General features: G+C 37.1%; 1 protein-coding gene across 1 annotated transcript in view; it reads right to left on the minus strand.

Moving 5' to 3' along the window:
* GMPS (guanine monophosphate synthase) overlaps nucleotides 1–19,242 on the minus strand; it is a 72,483-nt gene that overhangs the window by 30,627 nt on the left and 22,614 nt on the right. Inside the window, 4 exon segments of the mRNA XM_027542927.1 lie at nucleotides 2,638–2,741; nucleotides 5,256–5,353; nucleotides 11,087–11,201; nucleotides 14,603–14,784. Of these exon segments, the coding sequence (XP_027398728.1) occupies nucleotides 2,638–2,741; nucleotides 5,256–5,353; nucleotides 11,087–11,201; nucleotides 14,603–14,784 (499 nt within the window).

Here is a 19,242-nt window from a genome sequence, read left to right on the forward strand (position 1 = left end):
AATAATCCTTCATATATAAGCACCTAACAGGAACCCACTGGCACCCTACTCCAGTACTCTTGCCTGGAAAATCCCATGGATGGAGGAGCCTGGTAGGCTGCAGTCCATGGGGTCGCTATGAGTCGGACACGACTGAGTGACTTCACTTTCACTTTTCACTTTCATGCACCGGAGAAGGAAATGGCAACCCACTCCAGTGTTCCTGCCTGGAGAATCCCAGGGATAGGGGAGCCTGGTGGGCTGCCATCTATGGGGTCGCACAGAGTCGGACACGACTGAAGCGACTTAGCAGCAGCAGCAGCAGCAACAGGAAAGCATCAAAATATGTAAGGCAAAAACTGATATAATTTTAAGGAGAAATACATGAATCCACTACTGCAGTTAGATACTTCAAAATCCCTCTGTCACAAATAAGAGTCAATTACTGTAATCCATCATATCAATAGGCTAAGGAAGAAAGATTATATGATCATATCAATAAATGCAGAAAGAGTATATGAGATATATCCAAACACTCAATCATGATAACTCTCAGGAGACTAGGAACAGAGAGGGACTTCAAGTTGACAAAGAGTATTTTCTGAAAACCTACAACTAACATCATACTTAACCATGAGAAACTCAAAACTTTTCCACTAAGATCAGGAACAAAGCAAGGATGTTCCCTCTATCCACTGCTTTTCAACATCATAACAGAAGTCCCAGTTAACGCAACAGGACAAGAAAAGGAAATAAAAGATATACAGATTGAGGGGAAAAGGAAATAAAACGGTCTTTGTTCACAGATGACATGAGTGTCTATGTATAAAATTTTAAAAAATCAACCAAAAAAAATTCCTAGAACTAGTAAGTGAGTACACCAGAGTTGCCAGACAGAAGGTTAATACACAAAAGTTCATGGCTTTACCATATACCAGCAATGAACAAGTGGAATTTAAATTATAAATACAATTAACATTAACACTCCCAAATGAAATATTTTGGTATAAATCTAACAAAATATGTCCAATATGTATATGAGAACCCAATCACTCCTGAGCGCTTATACCTCTACCACTCTGCTCCTTACAGTCTCCTTTCCTGATTACCACAATACATTTCTAGCTGGTCTCTGCTCCTACATTTAACAGTCTCTTTACTCCTCTGTAGCCAGGGTAATCCTGAAATTAGATCATGTCTCTCCTTTGTTCAAATCTTCACTCACTATAAGTAAAGCCAACATTCTCATAATGGCTTCAAAGGTCCTGGGATTCTGGCTCCCAACAGCCTCTCTACCTTACCTTCTACCACATACCCCCACACACTTACCCAGCTCTACCCATGTGGTTTCCTTGCTGTTCCTTAAACAAAGTCCCCTCCCAGGAATTCTGTACTGCTATGTACTCTTTCCCCAAATATCCAAAAGGGCCAAGCACCTACTTCCTCCATGTCTAGTACCATCTAATAGGGACACCATCTCTGAATATCCTATCTAAAAGAGTAACAGTCCACATGACACATTCCATAACACTCCTCTCATCTTTTTATTTTTTCAATGCATTTGAACACTGTCCAGCACTGACTTTTCTGTATTATCTGGTTACTGTCTGTCCCACCCCTCCCCCATCCCCAGCCTCACTAACTAGAACATTAAACAGAGGTATAATTCATTTTGTTCACTGGCACCTAGAACTGTGCCTGGGACATGTGGGTACTCAAATATTTGTTGAATGAATAAAAATATATAATCTCATCTACCACTTGATTTTGTATAAGAAATAGAAACCTGTCAAAAAGGAAACTATTCTTGATAATTCCTATGCTAATACAATAATCCATTAAGTAACTGCAGGTAGATTACTCAATTCAGTTTATCCATGACAAATTTTTTTTCCCCAACTTTTTAGGTGTAACATAAAAACAACAACTTTATGATAACTCCACTTTTTCTCTTTTACAGATATCCAGGATTACTGGTGATTATTTACAATTATTCAAGTAAGCAAGTAAAAAAAATGACAAACTGCCAGAACATCAACTCCTCTTCAAGAAAAACAGAACAAAAAATTGTTTAGAGCATTAACTAGCAAACTTCCTACAAAGGGCTGGATGTTATAAACTAAGCTTGGTGGGACATATGCATACAGTCCCTGTCATTTATTATAACCCTTAAATAATATAAAAAGCATTCTTAGTTCCTGAACATACAAAAAACAGTCTGTAGGCTGGATTTGACCCACAGGTTACCCTGGTTCAGAGCAATGCTCTGAATGCTTAGTCTGATGTTTTACAGACATCCAAGATACATGCCTATCTATACCTAAAAATGTACCTATCTGTACCTCTCTAGCATGCTGTACATGCTAGAGAGGTAAACGGTTCTCAAAACTTTCCTGAGTTACAACAGATATATTTATGTTTGAAAAGCATAGTAGAATAAACAATTTTAAAAGTATTTCAGAGCAAACTAGTAAGTGACTTCTAGATAATCCTTCTAATATTAAATATCCTTCATGAGTTAACAATTGACCTTGACATTTACAGTATCTTTAAAAAAATTAAGAAACATCAAAAACAGTATCACATACAGAAACATGTTTATAAACCTTTCAGATAAACTTTTAAAAAGAAAATCTTCAAAAGTTTTAGAAGTTTTACCTGCTACAATGTTCCCAGAACGTGCCACAACCTTGAATCCATCAGCTACTTTGTCTACACTATCTCCATGGGTAAGTAAAACAATTTCTTCCTTCTGAAGACCCCTAAGTAAATAGAAAATAAAACAATATACAAATAGCTTTATTAGACACGATTAATGGAGTCTTTTGCTTTATTTTTTTCTAGCTTTACTGAGATATAATGACTTGTAACACTGTAAGTTTAAGGTGTACAATGTGATAATTTGATACACCTATATACTGTGAAATGATTACCACTAATTTAGTTAACACATCTACCACCTCACAGAATTACCATTCTTTGTGTATGGTAAGGACATTTAGGCTCTACTCTCTTAGCAACTTTCAAATATACAATACATTGTTGTTAACTGTAGTCATCACGCTTTACATTAGATTCCTAGAACTTAATTCATCTTATAAACTGGTAGTTTTTTGCTTTAAAAGTTACTAGCTTCTATGCATAAATCAACAAAACAGAGAAAGCAGGTAACAGCACAACACTGCTAGAATTTAAATTTACTCTATTCATTATAAAGCCAATAACAATAATAAATACCAGGAAAAGGCAATCCATAAAAACTGAAACTGAATATATAAAGCTGGTGGTATAACCACACACACAGTTTCAAGAGGCTATCATGGTTTCAAAATTATATCTCTACTGGAATTAATCTTAAGAACAGAAGTAATTAATGGCATGGTTTAAAACAGATGTAAGTAACATTTACCAAACCAACTGTGCAGACTTTGGACCTTGATGTAAACGAATGAATTTTATAAAACATATTTGTTATATTATGAAAAAATTTGAATAAGGACTTTGTATTAAATAATATTAAGAAACAAAAATTAAGAATAAAGCAAGAAGATTAAGTACATTAAAACCAAAAGGATGTTTTGGGGGGGTTGTTACTGTCATCACTGTTCATTGTTATTTAGGATTAGTGTAGGCTGTAATTGAGTACCAGGATTTTAGAACTGTCAAGACAGAAAAACTTTAAATCTTAATCAGATCTTTAAAGTCTCTTGTAGTATCACATTCCACCAGCAAGATTCCTGAAGTAGTTCTCAAGAATTTGTTAGAGATACAGATGAATGTAAGCAACACCTCTCCATTATAAAGTAGAACAAGAAATGGATTTCAAAAACGTATTTTGGCAATGAGTAGCTTCAGTTCATAAAATTATTTTGAGCAACTGTTGCTTTTTTATTAATATCACTTTGAAAATGAGAATCTCTGAATACTGATATTCTTGTTCTAATATTAAAGAAAAGCCAGCCACAGCCAGTTTTGTGTAAAAACTGGGATTTCTCCATTTTAGACAAAAGGTCTTAACTTGGATTTTAAAACTGATTTGTCCAATTTGGAGAACACTATCCATTAAGAATTAATTTAGGTACAACTCTATGGAGGATGTAAGAATATATGTTAATAAAACAAATCTATAAAGATAATTAGCACAGTTACAAGAAATGATAATAAACTACATATGCACATTAACTGACACCAGCCTACATTTCATAGATTTAATGCAGTTAGGGAGAAATGTGATTTTTAAAGAAAAATGAACTGTCCACCTAAGTGGGTTATACCCAAAACATGGGAAAACCCAAAGAAAGAAAGAAAGTGACTAAAATTTAAGTTTTCTAGTCTTTCAGGAAGCTGAATGAAAACTCACCTGGTTTTTTGTAAAGCAGAAGATTTATAAATGATTCTAGAAAGCTAATGAACAGCTCATTCACCAATCTTTAAATACATTAGAGCTAATACACCTAAACTATTATCTGTGCTATGCTATGCTAAGTCACTTCAGTCATGTCCGACTCTGTGTGACCCCACAGACAGCAGCCATCAGGCTCCCCTGTCCCTGGGATTCTCCAGGCAAGAACACTGGAGTGGGTTGCCATTTCCTTCTCCAATGCATGAAAGTGAAAAGTGAAAGCAAAGTCGCTCAGTCATGTCTGACTCTTAGCGACCCCATGGACTGCAGCCTACCAGGCTCCTCCATCCATGGGATTTTCCAGGCAAAAGTACTGGAATGGGGTGCCATTGCCTTATCAACCAGCAATAAAATCAATTAATACATTCACTATATTAAAAAGACAGTACACAAGATATACTTATGCTCAGTACAAAAAGTGCAATACATATTTAGTAATGAGGCCAGCAAATGGGTAGCTAGTTAAGCACCCAGAGAAAGAACATGGTAGAAGAAGATGTGTACAAACGCAGGCAGTTTAAAGCATTGTCTGTCACATCTGTCATACTAATATTTAGAATCATGCTCTGCTAAAAAGTGAAAAGGGAAAACTACAAATGTTGGCATCGCCATCTGCAATCCCAAATAGGGGTTTAAGACTGCACAACTGCTTTTCAATTCTGTCATTAAGTGCTTTTCTTATTCCTAATTAGCATCACCACCATCCTCTTCTGTCTTGACACTCAATTGGAAAACAAATATGACAATACCTTTGGCCAATGCCGTGGCCTTAATTTTGTCTAAGAATTACAGAATCTCCAATTTTGAAGAATAACATTCCCAGCTGTAAGTTACTCCTCTAACATTCTTACTGATATAAAAATATCTATCATACCTGAATAAGGAGCATGTGTTATCCACACTAATACTGAAGACTCCATCTTCTCTAACACTTTTTTTGTGCACAGTACCTCCAAATACCTTATTCATCATCTGTTCCAGGAGAAAATAAATTGAGGTTAATATAATTCAAAAGAAAATTACCCAATTTCTTACACTAAAAATTTTTATTTCTTGTTCTTAGGATAGCTGTTATGTTTGTGCCTTCAAAATACAGGAAGTTTGCTAACTGTAAATTACTTGTTATTATTATATATAATTATCTAGTTCTTAAAAGGAACAGTTGCAAAACTAGATTAGGAATTTGATCTAATGTTAATTTTTATTAAACACTGGCAAATTTTCCATTTAACATACTTTAATTCCTCTGTTAAAAATAAAGATTTCTTTATAAAAGATAAGTATTTCTTTAATATCTGAGTTTAATTTTTAAAGCATTTTAAAACACTCTTTGAACTCAGAAAGTACCCAGTTGGTATTAAAACTAGCAGCTATAAATTCCTCCAAACTGTTTAATCTTTGGCCCCAAAGGAACAGTCAGTCTGAAAGTCTACAGAAGGCTGTGCTGTGGAGATGGGATAAGCAATATAATCTGGTCTTTAAATTAATTTGTTCAAATCCCATCCACCTATAGACTTTTGTTTTAAGTAGTCTCTCCAGTCTGACCCTTCTGTGTCAATCTTCTTCATCATTTACATATGCCTAAACTCTTCCAACACAAAACAGATATACATAGGATTTTTAGGAACATTAAATCTGCATTGATAAAATCAATACAACCTATCTTCATTATGTCTGCTCCACAACAGGTGTCGTAAGATATCTGCCACAATGATACACGATGTAGGTGTACCCAGCACCCAACAGAAAAACAGGCAGAGGGCTAAACATGTGTTCATTCTTGCAATGCACAATGGCATATTCTTCAAATATGCATCAGCAAATGCTGCCCTCTACATTCTCCTGTTAGACATTGACTATAAAACTTCCTGCAATAAAGGTCTGCATGAAGTCCAGCAATTAAATAAAAAACAAAAAAAACACCTCCTAACCCGTTTAACCCAGTACTTCCCAAACTAAAGACTCATACGTCAAACACTTTCTGCAGCATCTTAACAAACACATAGTTGAAGAAACACTGCTGCAGTCTAATCAGTCCCCTTGCCTCTAATAGTGCCCATCTTCCAGAGATCGATGAATGTCAGCTACTAAAATATAAATATGACTGTGTTAGTCCATGATTAAATTCTTAATGGCTATCATCTATATTTGGGTTAGCAAATTTTTCCTGTAAAGGACCAGAGAATAAGTATTTTAGTTTTTGTAGGCCCTACTGTTTCTGAAGCAACTACTCAGTTCTTGTCGTTGAAGCACAGAAGCAACCACAGATATTTAAAGGAATGGATATGATGATGTTCCAATAAACTTTATTTATGGACACTGAAATTTGAATTTCATTTCATTTTCACATGTCATAGCATACAATTCTTTTTTAAAAATGTTTTTCAACTCCAACCATAAAAATCACTTTAAAATCATAAAAACCATTCTTAGCTTGCTGGTCATACAAAAATCAGGCAGTGGCCAGCTTTGGCAGCAGGCTGTAATTTGCTGACCTCCTGTCTACAGGATAAAGTCCAAGTCCCTTATACTCAACAAAGACTTTTCAATGCACTGCCTCCATCTAACTCCACTTTTCATATTTCCCATTATTCTCTACTCAAGCCATTCAAGCTAGTGTGATTAGCAACGTAGAATTAGCAATATTCTCTCCCCACCATGTCTTCAGGTCTGGTCACAGTACCAGTGGCCTAGCTAAGTATGTGGCCCAGAGCAGTCATTCAATTTGCTGAATGAAAAGTGAATGTTTTCCTCTATGTACCAGATGAACCTTGTGTGCCTCTGCCTCCTCTAAATTTCCAGTTCTTAATCAGAAGACAGCTGAATGGTCAAGCTGACCAAAGCTGCTAGAACACAACACAGTTTAAAACTCCACAAAGTCTAAATTAAAGGTTTTTATAAAGCCAAAGGCTTGCAGCAAAATTTAGAGCTATCTCACCTGTTCAGAAGGCTTTCATGTTTATTCTTGACTCCTAACTTATGTATGCATGTATGCTAGGTAAAAGTGAAAATACAAGGAACTGAAGGATCAGCTAAGCGTCTGTGTGTGGCAGAGGGGAGAGGGAATAACTTTATGTAAAGCAGAACACTCTACTTGGTTAAAATTTTGTTTTAATATTCTTTTTTGACTTAAGGAAATGGCTTCTGCTTTGGATTCATGCTAACCTTGAGGTCCTAAATGCCTCAAACAACAACAAAAGCCCTGTAGGTCTAGCAGGTTTACCGCTGCAATTGGGTCAGCTCCCCTTTTATCTGTCTTGTATGTCAAGATTTCAAAATAAATCTTAGATTTGGGAGGGGGAAATGAAAGGAAATTCTCCCAACAAAAAATTTAACAAAATCTGTGTGACAGTATATAAAGGAACCAAATGCTTGTAATAGAGATGTTTTCTTAAAAAAATGAAACTATAGTGAAGAGAGAAGTCAGAATCTAGAAGGTATATGCAATATATATAATTGGCAAAAGTTTAGCATCTAGCATATATAAAAACAATTTTAAAATTCAACAAAAAATGTGCAAAAATCATGACTAATCTTTACAGCAAACCAGACACTAATGACTAATGGCAAATAAATCCATGAATCTTAAAATAAGGAAAATGACCATTAAGACTACAACATGTCATTTAACACCTCTTCAGCTAGGCAAATTAAAAAAAAAAAAATCTAACCTTGTCAAGGCCTGCAGGGATATAGAGCAAAAGGAATTTTTACATACTGCTGTGGGAAGGTATATTGGGGGAAAATAGTTCTTAGTGAAGTTGAGACTCAGCATTTCAATTAATGGTTAGCTTAGAGAAAATTTTGTGTATGTACAATACCAAAGTCCAAAAATATTCATGGCAGCATCTGTAACTGCAAAAACTTGGAAAAAGACCAGCAACGCTAACAGTCGAATATATCACTATTTGCGATACACTTGAATGTATCACTACATTCAAACAATAATTTCAGTAGTGAAAATAACTTAAAATTAGTGACTTTCAAAACCAAAACTGGAACTACACAAAGCATGAATTCACTTACATGAAGATCAACAGACAAAACTAGATAATATATTATCTAGAAATACAATGTGTATATATCTATAAAGAAAAGAAAGGGAATGAATAACAATTCAATAAAAGTGTTACTTACCTCTTGCTGGACGATAGAACAATGTGGATTGGAAAAAAGTACAAAGAGAGTTTCAAAAGTTCTAATATTCTATTTCTTATGCTGAGTGACGGATAAACCATAATAGAAATAAACAGTTCAAGGAGCAGGACAGACTTTTTTCTTCCAAAGCAAAGAATTACCAGGAAGCAATCAGTAAGACTCAAGAGTTAATGGGAAAAGACAGTACATAAGATTTCAGGCTGCCATGGAGGGGGGCAAACGTATACACTAGAGGGAGGCCTTTGGTGCTAACATTACCCAATCAAGAGTCTCTAGGAAGTGTTAGTCCTTTACAAACTGCACGTTAGCTACGAGGCATTATTTATATCAGCATTTTATAGAAAGATAATTTCTGCCCAAAGGAACAAGATCATTCTGTTCCATTATCCTCCTATGAAAGCAGTAGGCAATTTTTTTATGCATTTAACATAAACAGACCTGGCTCTGGCTACCAAAAGATCCATCCTGAATGACAGAAAATGTGGCCTCACAATTACAAGGGGGTACTGGCAAAATGGACAAGTAGCCACTATCATTTTATATTAAAGGAGCATATTTCACACCTATTTCACTCTAAGTGGGTCCTAAAAAAATATCCTGCAAGACTCTTCTTTATGTTATAATGGAAAATCGTAACAATTAGAAAGAAACAAAATCAACTAAAGCTGTTTTGCAGACCAGCAACTTCTAATATTCTGCCCTGTATTAAGAATAGAAATAAAAATATTCACATTCTTACATGAACACTGATTTATATTTCCTTCCTTTACTGAAAGCTCCAGAGATAGCCAGAAGAAAATATATTGGTCTGTTCACTTTCTAACTTTTGAACAGATTCCCTCTGAGCATTATTCATATCAGTACACAGGTTTCAAGCAGACTGTTTAAAAAAAGAGAATGCACTGTTTTGCTCACTTACTAAAATGAGGAGGACACAAAAATGGCACTAGCAGCAGCTCCTCACGGCAGCACGAGCTTCACAAAATGGCTGCCACAAGCGCCCATGTCCCTAGGGTGAGCTCCAGTCGCTCCTGCCTCTGCAGCAGACTCTAAGATCAGCCGGTGAGTCTGACCCAGTCTCCTTCCAAATTACTGCATCTGCCCTGGGTCTTGGAGCATGTAAGTTTTTGTGGGTGCCCTTTAAGAAAGGAATCACTATTTCCCATGACCCTTTGTCTCTCCCAAAAGTAAGTCTCACTGGCCTTCAAAGCCAAATGTTCTGGGGGCTCATTTTCCTGGCATAGGATCCCTGTGCCCAAGAGAGAAGGTGAGCTCAGGGTTTTCCTATTCCACTATCTTGGCCACTACCCTACATATACCTAATTTACATTACAGTGAAGACACTTGGCAGACACCACCGTAACCAAATAATCTAAAGGAAAACCACCTATCACAGATTAATTGACATATGGCAACCCACTCCAGTGTTCTTGCCTGGAGAATCCCAGGGACAGGGGAGCCTGGTGGCCTGCCGTCTATGGGGTCGCACAGAGTCAGACATGACTGAAGCGACTTAGCAGCAGCAGCAGCCTTCTAATGAGATGCTGAGAAGAGCACAGCATTTGCTGTTTAGTTTTGCAAAGTCATATATGACTCTTTTGCAACCCCAGGGACTGCAGCATGCCAGGCTCCTCTGTCCATGGAATTTCCCAGGCAGAATACTGGAGTGGGTTGCCACTTCCTTCTCCAGGGGATCTTCCCAACCCAGGGATCGAACCCATGTTTCCTGCATTGCAGGGGATTCTTTCCCACTGAGCCACCAGAAACACGAGCACATTACTCCTGTGCTATTCCTGCCGAAAACATATAACCTGAATCTAACAAAGAGGAAACATCAAACAAACCAAAACTGAAGACTATTCTACAAGGTAACGGGAATGCACTTTTTTTTTTAAATTGGCAAGGTCATGAAAGAGAAGGAAAGATTGAGAAATGATTCCAAACTAAAGGAATGTAAAGAGACATGACAACTAAATACAACACATGGTCTAGATTGAATTCATGACTTTTAAGAGACATTAATGAGCCTGTGAAATGTTAATGCAGTCTGTGGATCAGATGTGAACACCAAGTCAATGTTAACTTGCTGATTTTGATAACCATACTGTGGTTATGTAAGACAGAATTCTAGTACTTAGGATACAACAAGTAACAGAACACCATGTTTGCAAATTACTCTCAAAATGGTTAAAAATGTTATAATTAGGGAATTGAGTAAATGTAAAAGGAGCTCTTTCTGAACTACTACTTCAACTTTCATGTATATTTAAATTTCATGTATATATTAAATATTTCATGTATATTTAAATTTTTTTATAATGGACAGGGTTTTGTTGTAAGCAGTAATACATATAGTTTCTCCTTTGAAAATCCCCACTCAAATCAGTTTTGCCATACTAGTGTGGCAATTCATAAACAGTTTTAATATGAACAAATTCTCTCATACAACTAAATATCCTAAATGCTCTAAAGACAGAAAACACTAAAACAGTAGGAGTCACAAGCAGAACAAATTAACTTTTAAGGCAAATTCACAGATGTATGTACCTGCATGCCATAGCAAATTCCAAGAACAGGCTTGCCAATAGTGAATATTGCTGGATCAAACCAGGGAGCATCCTCTGCATACACAGAATTAGGCCCTCCAGAGATGATAATAGCACTGTGGATTTAAAGAAGACAGTAACGAAGAATCTTTGTTAATTTTTATACAAGGTCTATGCCCTCTCTTGCTTGTACCACTGAGGGAAACTCAATACAGACTCAGATTTTGTTATGTTTTTAGTATGCCACAGCAGATCCAGATTTTATCACAGCTAATTAATAGTCTCCTACACAGCTTATTTTTTTTTTTCTTTTGGACTGTGTGACATGTGGGATCTTAGTTCCCCAATCAGAGATCAAATCCATGCTCCATACCACCTGTAGTGGAAGTCTCAAGCACTGGACTGACAGGGAATCCCCTACACAGCTATTTTTACTGTTTTATTGCAATATGGGAAAGCTGACCAATTCAACAGTCACTTGTTTATAAGCACAAACTTCCAAACATATAAAACCAATGTCTCAATCTATGAAGGTAAGCCTGAATTTGTTTTGTTTTCCTCATCAGTGGAGGAAGTAAATGAGAATTCTCGAGGCAGAAGGTGAAAATACACGTCTTCTGAGAGGTTAAGGAGTAAAGCAGTTACACAGCGGGACAAGTGAAAGTATTATGAAAGCCCTGGATTATGCAGAGCAAAATACAATAAAGAATATCAGACAATGTGAAGAATTACCTAATTTTGCCTGTTTACAACCTGTCCAGTATTCCCAACAATTCTACCTGAGACCCAGAAGTAGGAGCCAACATGACCTGCCTCATATGCCCTGCTCTCAGAACCCAAGTCAGTATTCTATAAATTAGAATTTATAGAGCATTCTATGGGTTAACTTGGGAACAGACTATTTGTATAAAGAAAGCTGAAAAATGAGGCTGGCTTCTGACACAGGTAACCTTGGTCCTCCCCATTCAATCAAAAAATTTTGGAACACTTTAATATCATGATTTTTACATAAAAATACAGATTTCTATATTTTCTTTAGGAAAAAAATCTGCTAACATTGGACTCATTCTCATGGCTACAAATAACTGGAATCACAGAAAGATTTGCACCTTCCGATTACTTAGGCTCCCCAGTTTGTCACACACACCCACTTATACAATACAGGCATGTTGTTGCTTAGTCACTAAGTCATGTCGGACTCTTTTGGGGCCTGGCCCATGGACTGTAGCCAGCCAGGTTCCTCTGTCCACGGGATTTCCCAGCCAAGAATACTGGAATGGGTTGCCATTTCCTTCTCCAGAGGATCTTCCCAACCCAGGGATCAAATCCAAGTATCCTGCATTGGCAGGTGGATTCTTTACCACTCAGTCACTTGGGAAGTCCAAATTTCTAAAGGAAAACACATTCCAAGATGTAACCAAAATCTACTTACAAACAAATCTGGATTACAATCCACTGTATAATCAGTGGCTGCCTGCCATGTAAAAACATAAACTAAAATGACAGACTTGTAATACATCCAATAAAATAATATAAATCATGAAAATTACTCAATTTTAAAAAAAATATATAATAATCTGAGTGAGGACAAAAGCCCTACTCTCTGAACTTTATATTGGTAACATGAATCTTGGTATACATTATGTTCGTTAGCTTATCTCTTGCAAACAGACTGAAGACAATCTCCTTACTCAAGATGATAAATGGGACATCCCTTTAAGATAACAATTTTAAAGGGGAATGGGGCTAGCCCTAAGGGTAGATATGTAACCTAGCTCCTTAAAATGCAGAAGCTAAAACTCTGTAAAATATATTCAATAACCAAGATCTCTAGAATTTCAGTATGTTACATTTAGTTTTATAAATGATAACCACCATGGGACTGCCCAGCATCCCTCATTAATCTGCTATAAGATTCTTAATACTATTAAAAAGAAAAAGCAATGGACTTAGTCAAGGATAAAACTCAAGCAGCATTTAAGCCAATTATGAAAATTCTTATCTCAATAAGCTTGAGAAAAGCTAATCACTCTTTCTGAGTTTTCTATTTCTACCCTGCTATTATTTTGAAATAACTTGCAATTACAAGGCCCAGTAAGTCTCAAGGCATTCCAGATACCAGCTTATGTATCAAGCAGATCAAGCTCTAAAAACAGGTAGGTTAAGATGTCTTTCAAGTCATAAATCTAAAATTTATTCTAGTAAAAGGGTGATCAAATGGCTATCTCAGCAGAAAGGATCATGGTAAGGAAAGCAACAGTGCTATAGTTCCCGTTCTCCTACAGAGAGAAGCAGCTGTTGGTGAAGCAGGACCTAGAAACTGTTTACGATCAGGTAATCCGATGACAAGAAAGTCAGACTTCTATTGTCAATATTGGTTAACCTATTCCACAACATTTGGTTTCAATTAGTTTGCTGGGAATTTTTGTCTGTTTGCTTTGGATTTGGGGAATGATGGAGCTTGGATTTGACAGAGAGCCATTCAGATTCCTTACAGTTTTAATTCCCTTAAAATTGGTTCTCACTGGCAAATCAAGACAGTTGAATAAGATAAACTCAAAGCGTTCCTTCTTACTATAAAATTATCTGCATCCTACAACTAAAACAGAGTTAAATGTTTTCTGATTCACAATTCACTCCATTTCAAAAACAAGAAACAAAGGATAATGTATACACATTTATAAAGTTTCTGAAAGGTAACCATTTGTCTGAAGGAAAAACATTATATGCTTTTAAGAAAAATTAAACATACTGAATTTTGGAAGAAATACAACACCAAATCTTGAGAGCTAATTAAGGTGCTTGCTTCTGAATAACAATCAATAAAAAACAAACATTAATTCCAAGAGAAAAGATACAGCATTAACCAAAAATAGTTGTAGGACAAAGTTACATATAAATTGAATGTCATTTTGACTAGTTTTAATAGTACAAGTTATAGAATTAGCCCTTAAATTAGAAGTCTTCATAATTTAGAAACCAGTCTCCTGGGATAGGAAGCAAAAGGGACGCACTGTACACAGCATTCTCTAATTTAGGTACTCTAACCATTATATATATCCCTTTGATCAAGTAATCTGGGATGAATGAATGACCATAACAGCCAAATCTAAGTCTGATGCAGAAATCCTATACAACAGCAGTCCCCAACCTTTCTGGCACCAGGGAGTGGTTTCATGAAAGACAAGTTTTCCATGGGTGGGGGTAGTGTCAGGATGATTCTCATACATTACATTTGGTGCAGACTTTATTCTAATCTAATGCAACCACTGATCTGACAGGTGCCGGACCTTGGCCCAGAGGTTGGGGACCCCTGCTATAAAACATAAAATATTCAAATGATAAATTCTTAAACTGTGCAAATAAAATTAACATAATCTTCTCCTTTAATTTTAATTTCTTTTAATGTCAAGAGCTATGGAAAATGTCTTGTATTAAAACCAATCCATTTTATTTTCATTAAAAAATTCAGTGTCCAAGCAAATTAATAATAAAATATCCTGCAATCTAATCTCACCGGAATCCTTGCTCTTTTATGGCAAATGCTGGTGTTTCCAAAGGGAAGATTTCAGACTGCACGAACAGTTCCCTCACTCTTCGGTCTATGACTTTTCCGTACTGAGCACCCGCATCCAGAATGACAACAGCTCCTTCATTGTGGTGGTGGCCATCCTTGAGGTCCCCTCCAGCATTTTCCAGCTGCAAATATGAACACAGAACTTTCCTAATTATGAAAATCAGATGTACTTTTAATAACTATGGTCACTGTCAGCTCCAAAAACACGTAGAAACACAAACTGTTAACTTAGGATTTTGGATTGCTAATTCAAAAACACTTCTTTAAAGGAAAGACTTTTATACATATTAACACACAGGCAATAAACAAAAGCTACCATCTACTGACTACATGGAAATAGAGGAAAACAACAGAATGGGAAAGACTAGAGATCTCTTCAAGAAAATGAGAGATACCAAGGGAACATTTCATGCAAAGATGGGATCGATAAAGGACAGAAATGGTAGGGACCTAACAGAAGAAGAGGTGGCAAGAATACACAGAAGAACTGTACAAAAAAGAGCTTCACAACCCAGATAATCACGATGGTGTGATCACTGACCTAGAGCCAGACATCCTGGAATGCAAAGTCAAGTGGGCCTTAGAAAGCATCACTATGCACACAGCTAGTGGAGGTGATGGAATTCCAGGGGAGCTATTTCAAACCCTGAAAGATGATGCTGTGAAAGTGCTACACTCAATATGCCAGCAAATTTGGAAAACTCAGCAGTGGCCACAGGACTGGAAAAGGTCAGTTTTCATTCCAATCCCAAAGAAAGGCAAAGCCAAAGAATGCTCAAACTACTGCACAATTGCACTCATTTCACATGCTAGTAAAGTAATGCTCAAAATTCTCCAAGCCAGGATTCAGCAATACGTGAACCGTGAACTTCCAGACGTTCAAGCTGGTTTTAGAAAAGGCAGAGGAACCAGAGATCAAATTGCCAACATCCGCTGGATTATTGAAAAAGCAAGAGAGTTCCAGAAAAACATCTATTTCTGCTTTATTGACTATGCCAAAGCCTTTGACTGTGTGGATCACAATAAACGGTGGAAAATTCTAAAAGAGATGGGAATACCAGACCACCTGACCTGCCTCTTGAGAAACCTATATGCAGGTCAGGAAGCAACAGTTAGAACTGGACATGGAACAACAGACTGGTTCCAAATAGGAAAAGGAGTATGTCAAGGCTGTATATTGTCACCCTGCTTATTTAACTTATATGCAGAGTACATCATGACAAACGCTGGACTGGAAAAAGCACAAGCTGGAATCAAGATTGCTGGCAGAAACATCAATAACCTCAGATATGCAGATGACACCACCCTTATGGCAGAAACTGAAAAGGAACTAAAAAACCTCTTGATGAAAGTGAAAGAGGAGAGTGAAAAAGTTGGCTTAAAGCTCAACATTCAGAAAACGAAGATCTGGTTCTTCGTTTGATCCCAAAATGGCATCTGGTCCCATCACTTCATGGGAAATAGATGGGGAAACAGTGGAAACAGTGTCAGACTTTATTTTTTTGGGCTCCGAAATCACTGCAGATGCGACTGCAGCCATGAAATTAACAGACACTTATGCCTTGGAAGGAAAGTTATGACCAACCTAGACAGCATATTAAAAAGCAAAGACATTACTTTGCCAACAAAAGTCTGTCTAGTCAAGGCTATGGTTTTTCCAGTGATCATGTATGGATGTGAGAGTTGGACTGTGAAGAAAGCTGAGCACCAAAGAATTGATGCTTTTGAAGTGTGGTGTTGGAGAAGACTCTTGAGAGTTCCTTGGACTGCAAGGAGATCCACCCAGTCCATCCTAAAGGAGACCAGTCCTGGGTGTTCACTGGAAGGACTGATGCTAAAGTTCAAACTCCAGTACTTTGGCCACCTCGTGCGAAGAGCTGACTCACTGGAAAAGACTCTGATGCTGAGAGGGATTGGGGGCAGGAAGAAAAGGGGACGAAAGAGGATGAGATGGCTGGATGGCATCACCTACTCGATGGACGTGAGTTTGAGTGAACTCTGGGAGTTGGCGATGGACAGGGAGGTCTGGCGTGTTGCAATTCATAGGGTTACAAGAGTTGGACACGACTGAGCGACTGAACTGACTGACTACATGATACAGTCACTTCATGTTTATTCCATCTTACACACATTATGTAGAACTAAGGTAAGCATACGGTCCAGCTGTGCCAAAACACTGCACAGGTCTATGCTAGTCTGTTACACTGGCATTATTACTAACAGTGCCTCTGTCAAGTCTCAAACGTGTCCCAGTCTGGGTGGTGAACTATACAATCACCCTAATTGTCACAGCATTCCTATGAGGGACATACTGATGAGAACCGAAAGTTTCCTGCCAGAGTATATAAGCATACCCAAACTCACTTTATTAGGTTTTTTATATTATCTGAGGAAAATTACACATATACATGTGTCTGACCAACAATACTACATTTTTTAATGTGTTTTAATATTATCTCAGACTCCCCTGTAGCTCAAACGGTAAAGATCTGCCTGCAGTACAGGAGACCCAGGTTCGATCCCTGAGTTGGGAAGATCCTCTGGTGAAGGAAATGGCAATCCACTCCAGCATTCTTGCCTGGACAATCCCATGGACAGAGAAGCCTAGCAGGCTACTGTCCGTGGGGTTGCAAAGAGTCGGACACAACTGAGTGACTAACACACACAATCCCATCTCTGACAAGTATACACAGAGAACACTTTTCTGGAGAACAATTTGGCAAAAAAAAATTTAACTCTATGTGCTGAAATAGTTATCTGGAGTGTACTAAAATATTCGCCTGGAACTGACTTCAAAATAATAGAGTAGGTGGGTATGGACGAAATAAGATTGCCTGGGAACGAAATCACTAAAGTTGGGTAATACATGTACTGTCCTCACTTTAGTCTCTGTTCTGTTTTCACACATTTTTACATAAGAAAAAGCTTTAAAATGTGTATGTATCTTGAAAATCCACTTGGAAGCATAAAGAATATGAAAAACATTTATAACATTTTGGGTAAAAATACAAGAGTATATGAATATATATGAAGAAGAAATGTATAAACAGATATACACCTATATACTAATAGAGGCAATAGAGAAATGGAGCTACAGTAGGCGATTTAAAATTTTTCTTCATGCTCTTCAGTATGTTCATATACATGTCATAGTTTTTCCCCCTCCAGTTGTAAAATCTGCACAGTAAAAAATACTTAAGCCCAGCCCTGGAGGCATGTTTTTTAATCCTTTCATCCCTTATCCCTCTCCATTTATGTGAACAAATAAATGGAGGCCTCACAACACCACTAACTCTTCACAGCAGTAATGAAAAAAAAGCAACAATCACAGCCATCTACAGAGGAGGATCTGTGAGAGGGACCCAACCACAGGCCAGAAGGAATTCCTCAGATGGCGAAATGAAGGTTGTAATCGTAACACTGAGCAGTGTAGAATAATCAGATCACAGAAAACAGATGTTTATAGAATATATTAATGCAACAAATGCTAAAACTTTTTCCTTTCAAATCTTTACCCTTAGTATACATACAGAAATACACACACACATTCCCCTGTTAAGGAATTTATTGAAAAAAATATTTTTAATCTTTTTTTTTAATAAAGAATTTTTGAAAGACTATCATGTTACTGTATAAGTGTCTCGGATTAATTCCATTATCATCTTCACAATTGTCACCAAATCCAAGTACAACCTGATATTTCGTATTAAGGACAGAGTTCTCACTTTGCATGATTCTGTTGTGTAAGAATTTCATTCCATGTTTTACACCAGGGTTTAGTTAACTAAAGGCTTCCCTGGTGGCTCAGATAGTAAAGAATCTGCCTGCAATGTGGCAGACCTGGGTTTGATCTCTGGGTTGGGAAGATCCCCTGCAGGAGGGCATGGCAAGCCACTCCAGTATTCTTCCCTTAAGAATTCCATGGACAGAGAACCCTGGCGGGCTACACACAGTCCATGGGTTGCAAAGAGTCAGATACGACTAAACAACTAACATATACACTTTTTCACACTTTTAGTTAACTAAGAACAGTCCCCAACACCATGGCTCCAATTTCTGCTAACATATTAACTATTACATAAGTACAAACTTTGCTCCTCAGTCCACAAATCGTCACATAAATAGCAGATGAACATCATAATCAGTGGCCAATCATGTCCCTCTTTCAAAGTGTATTGGCAACTAGTCACTGCACAACACATAGCTGAGAGTACAACTGTGTCGTCTCCTTGTTGCCCAGTGACAAATCTACATGCCATTTTACACATATTCAAAGGGCAGTCTAACCAATAAAGGATCAAAGTACAGCAAAGAAATGAAAAGTGATATGCTGGAAGTGAATTTCAAGTCCAAAGTAAATGGAGTTATAGAAGAAGTAGCTGGTGGTGGCAAGGATGACACCGCTGCAGAGGACTTTAGTGAAGGCGAAATGATCAACGAGGAAAGTGGTTGTAATAAAAAGAATGACAATGTCCCAGAGGAAGGGACTCCAAGAAAATACTTCAAATATTTGAAAATACAACAAACTCTTGGAGATATTTCATAACATTCAAGTGCAAAGGATAAAATGTTAAAAGTCA

The sequence above is a fragment of the Bos indicus x Bos taurus genome, chromosome 1, assembly GCF_003369695.1.
Source record: "Bos indicus x Bos taurus breed Angus x Brahman F1 hybrid chromosome 1, Bos_hybrid_MaternalHap_v2.0, whole genome shotgun sequence".
NCBI classification, from domain to species: domain Eukaryota; kingdom Metazoa; phylum Chordata; class Mammalia; order Artiodactyla; family Bovidae; genus Bos; species Bos indicus x Bos taurus.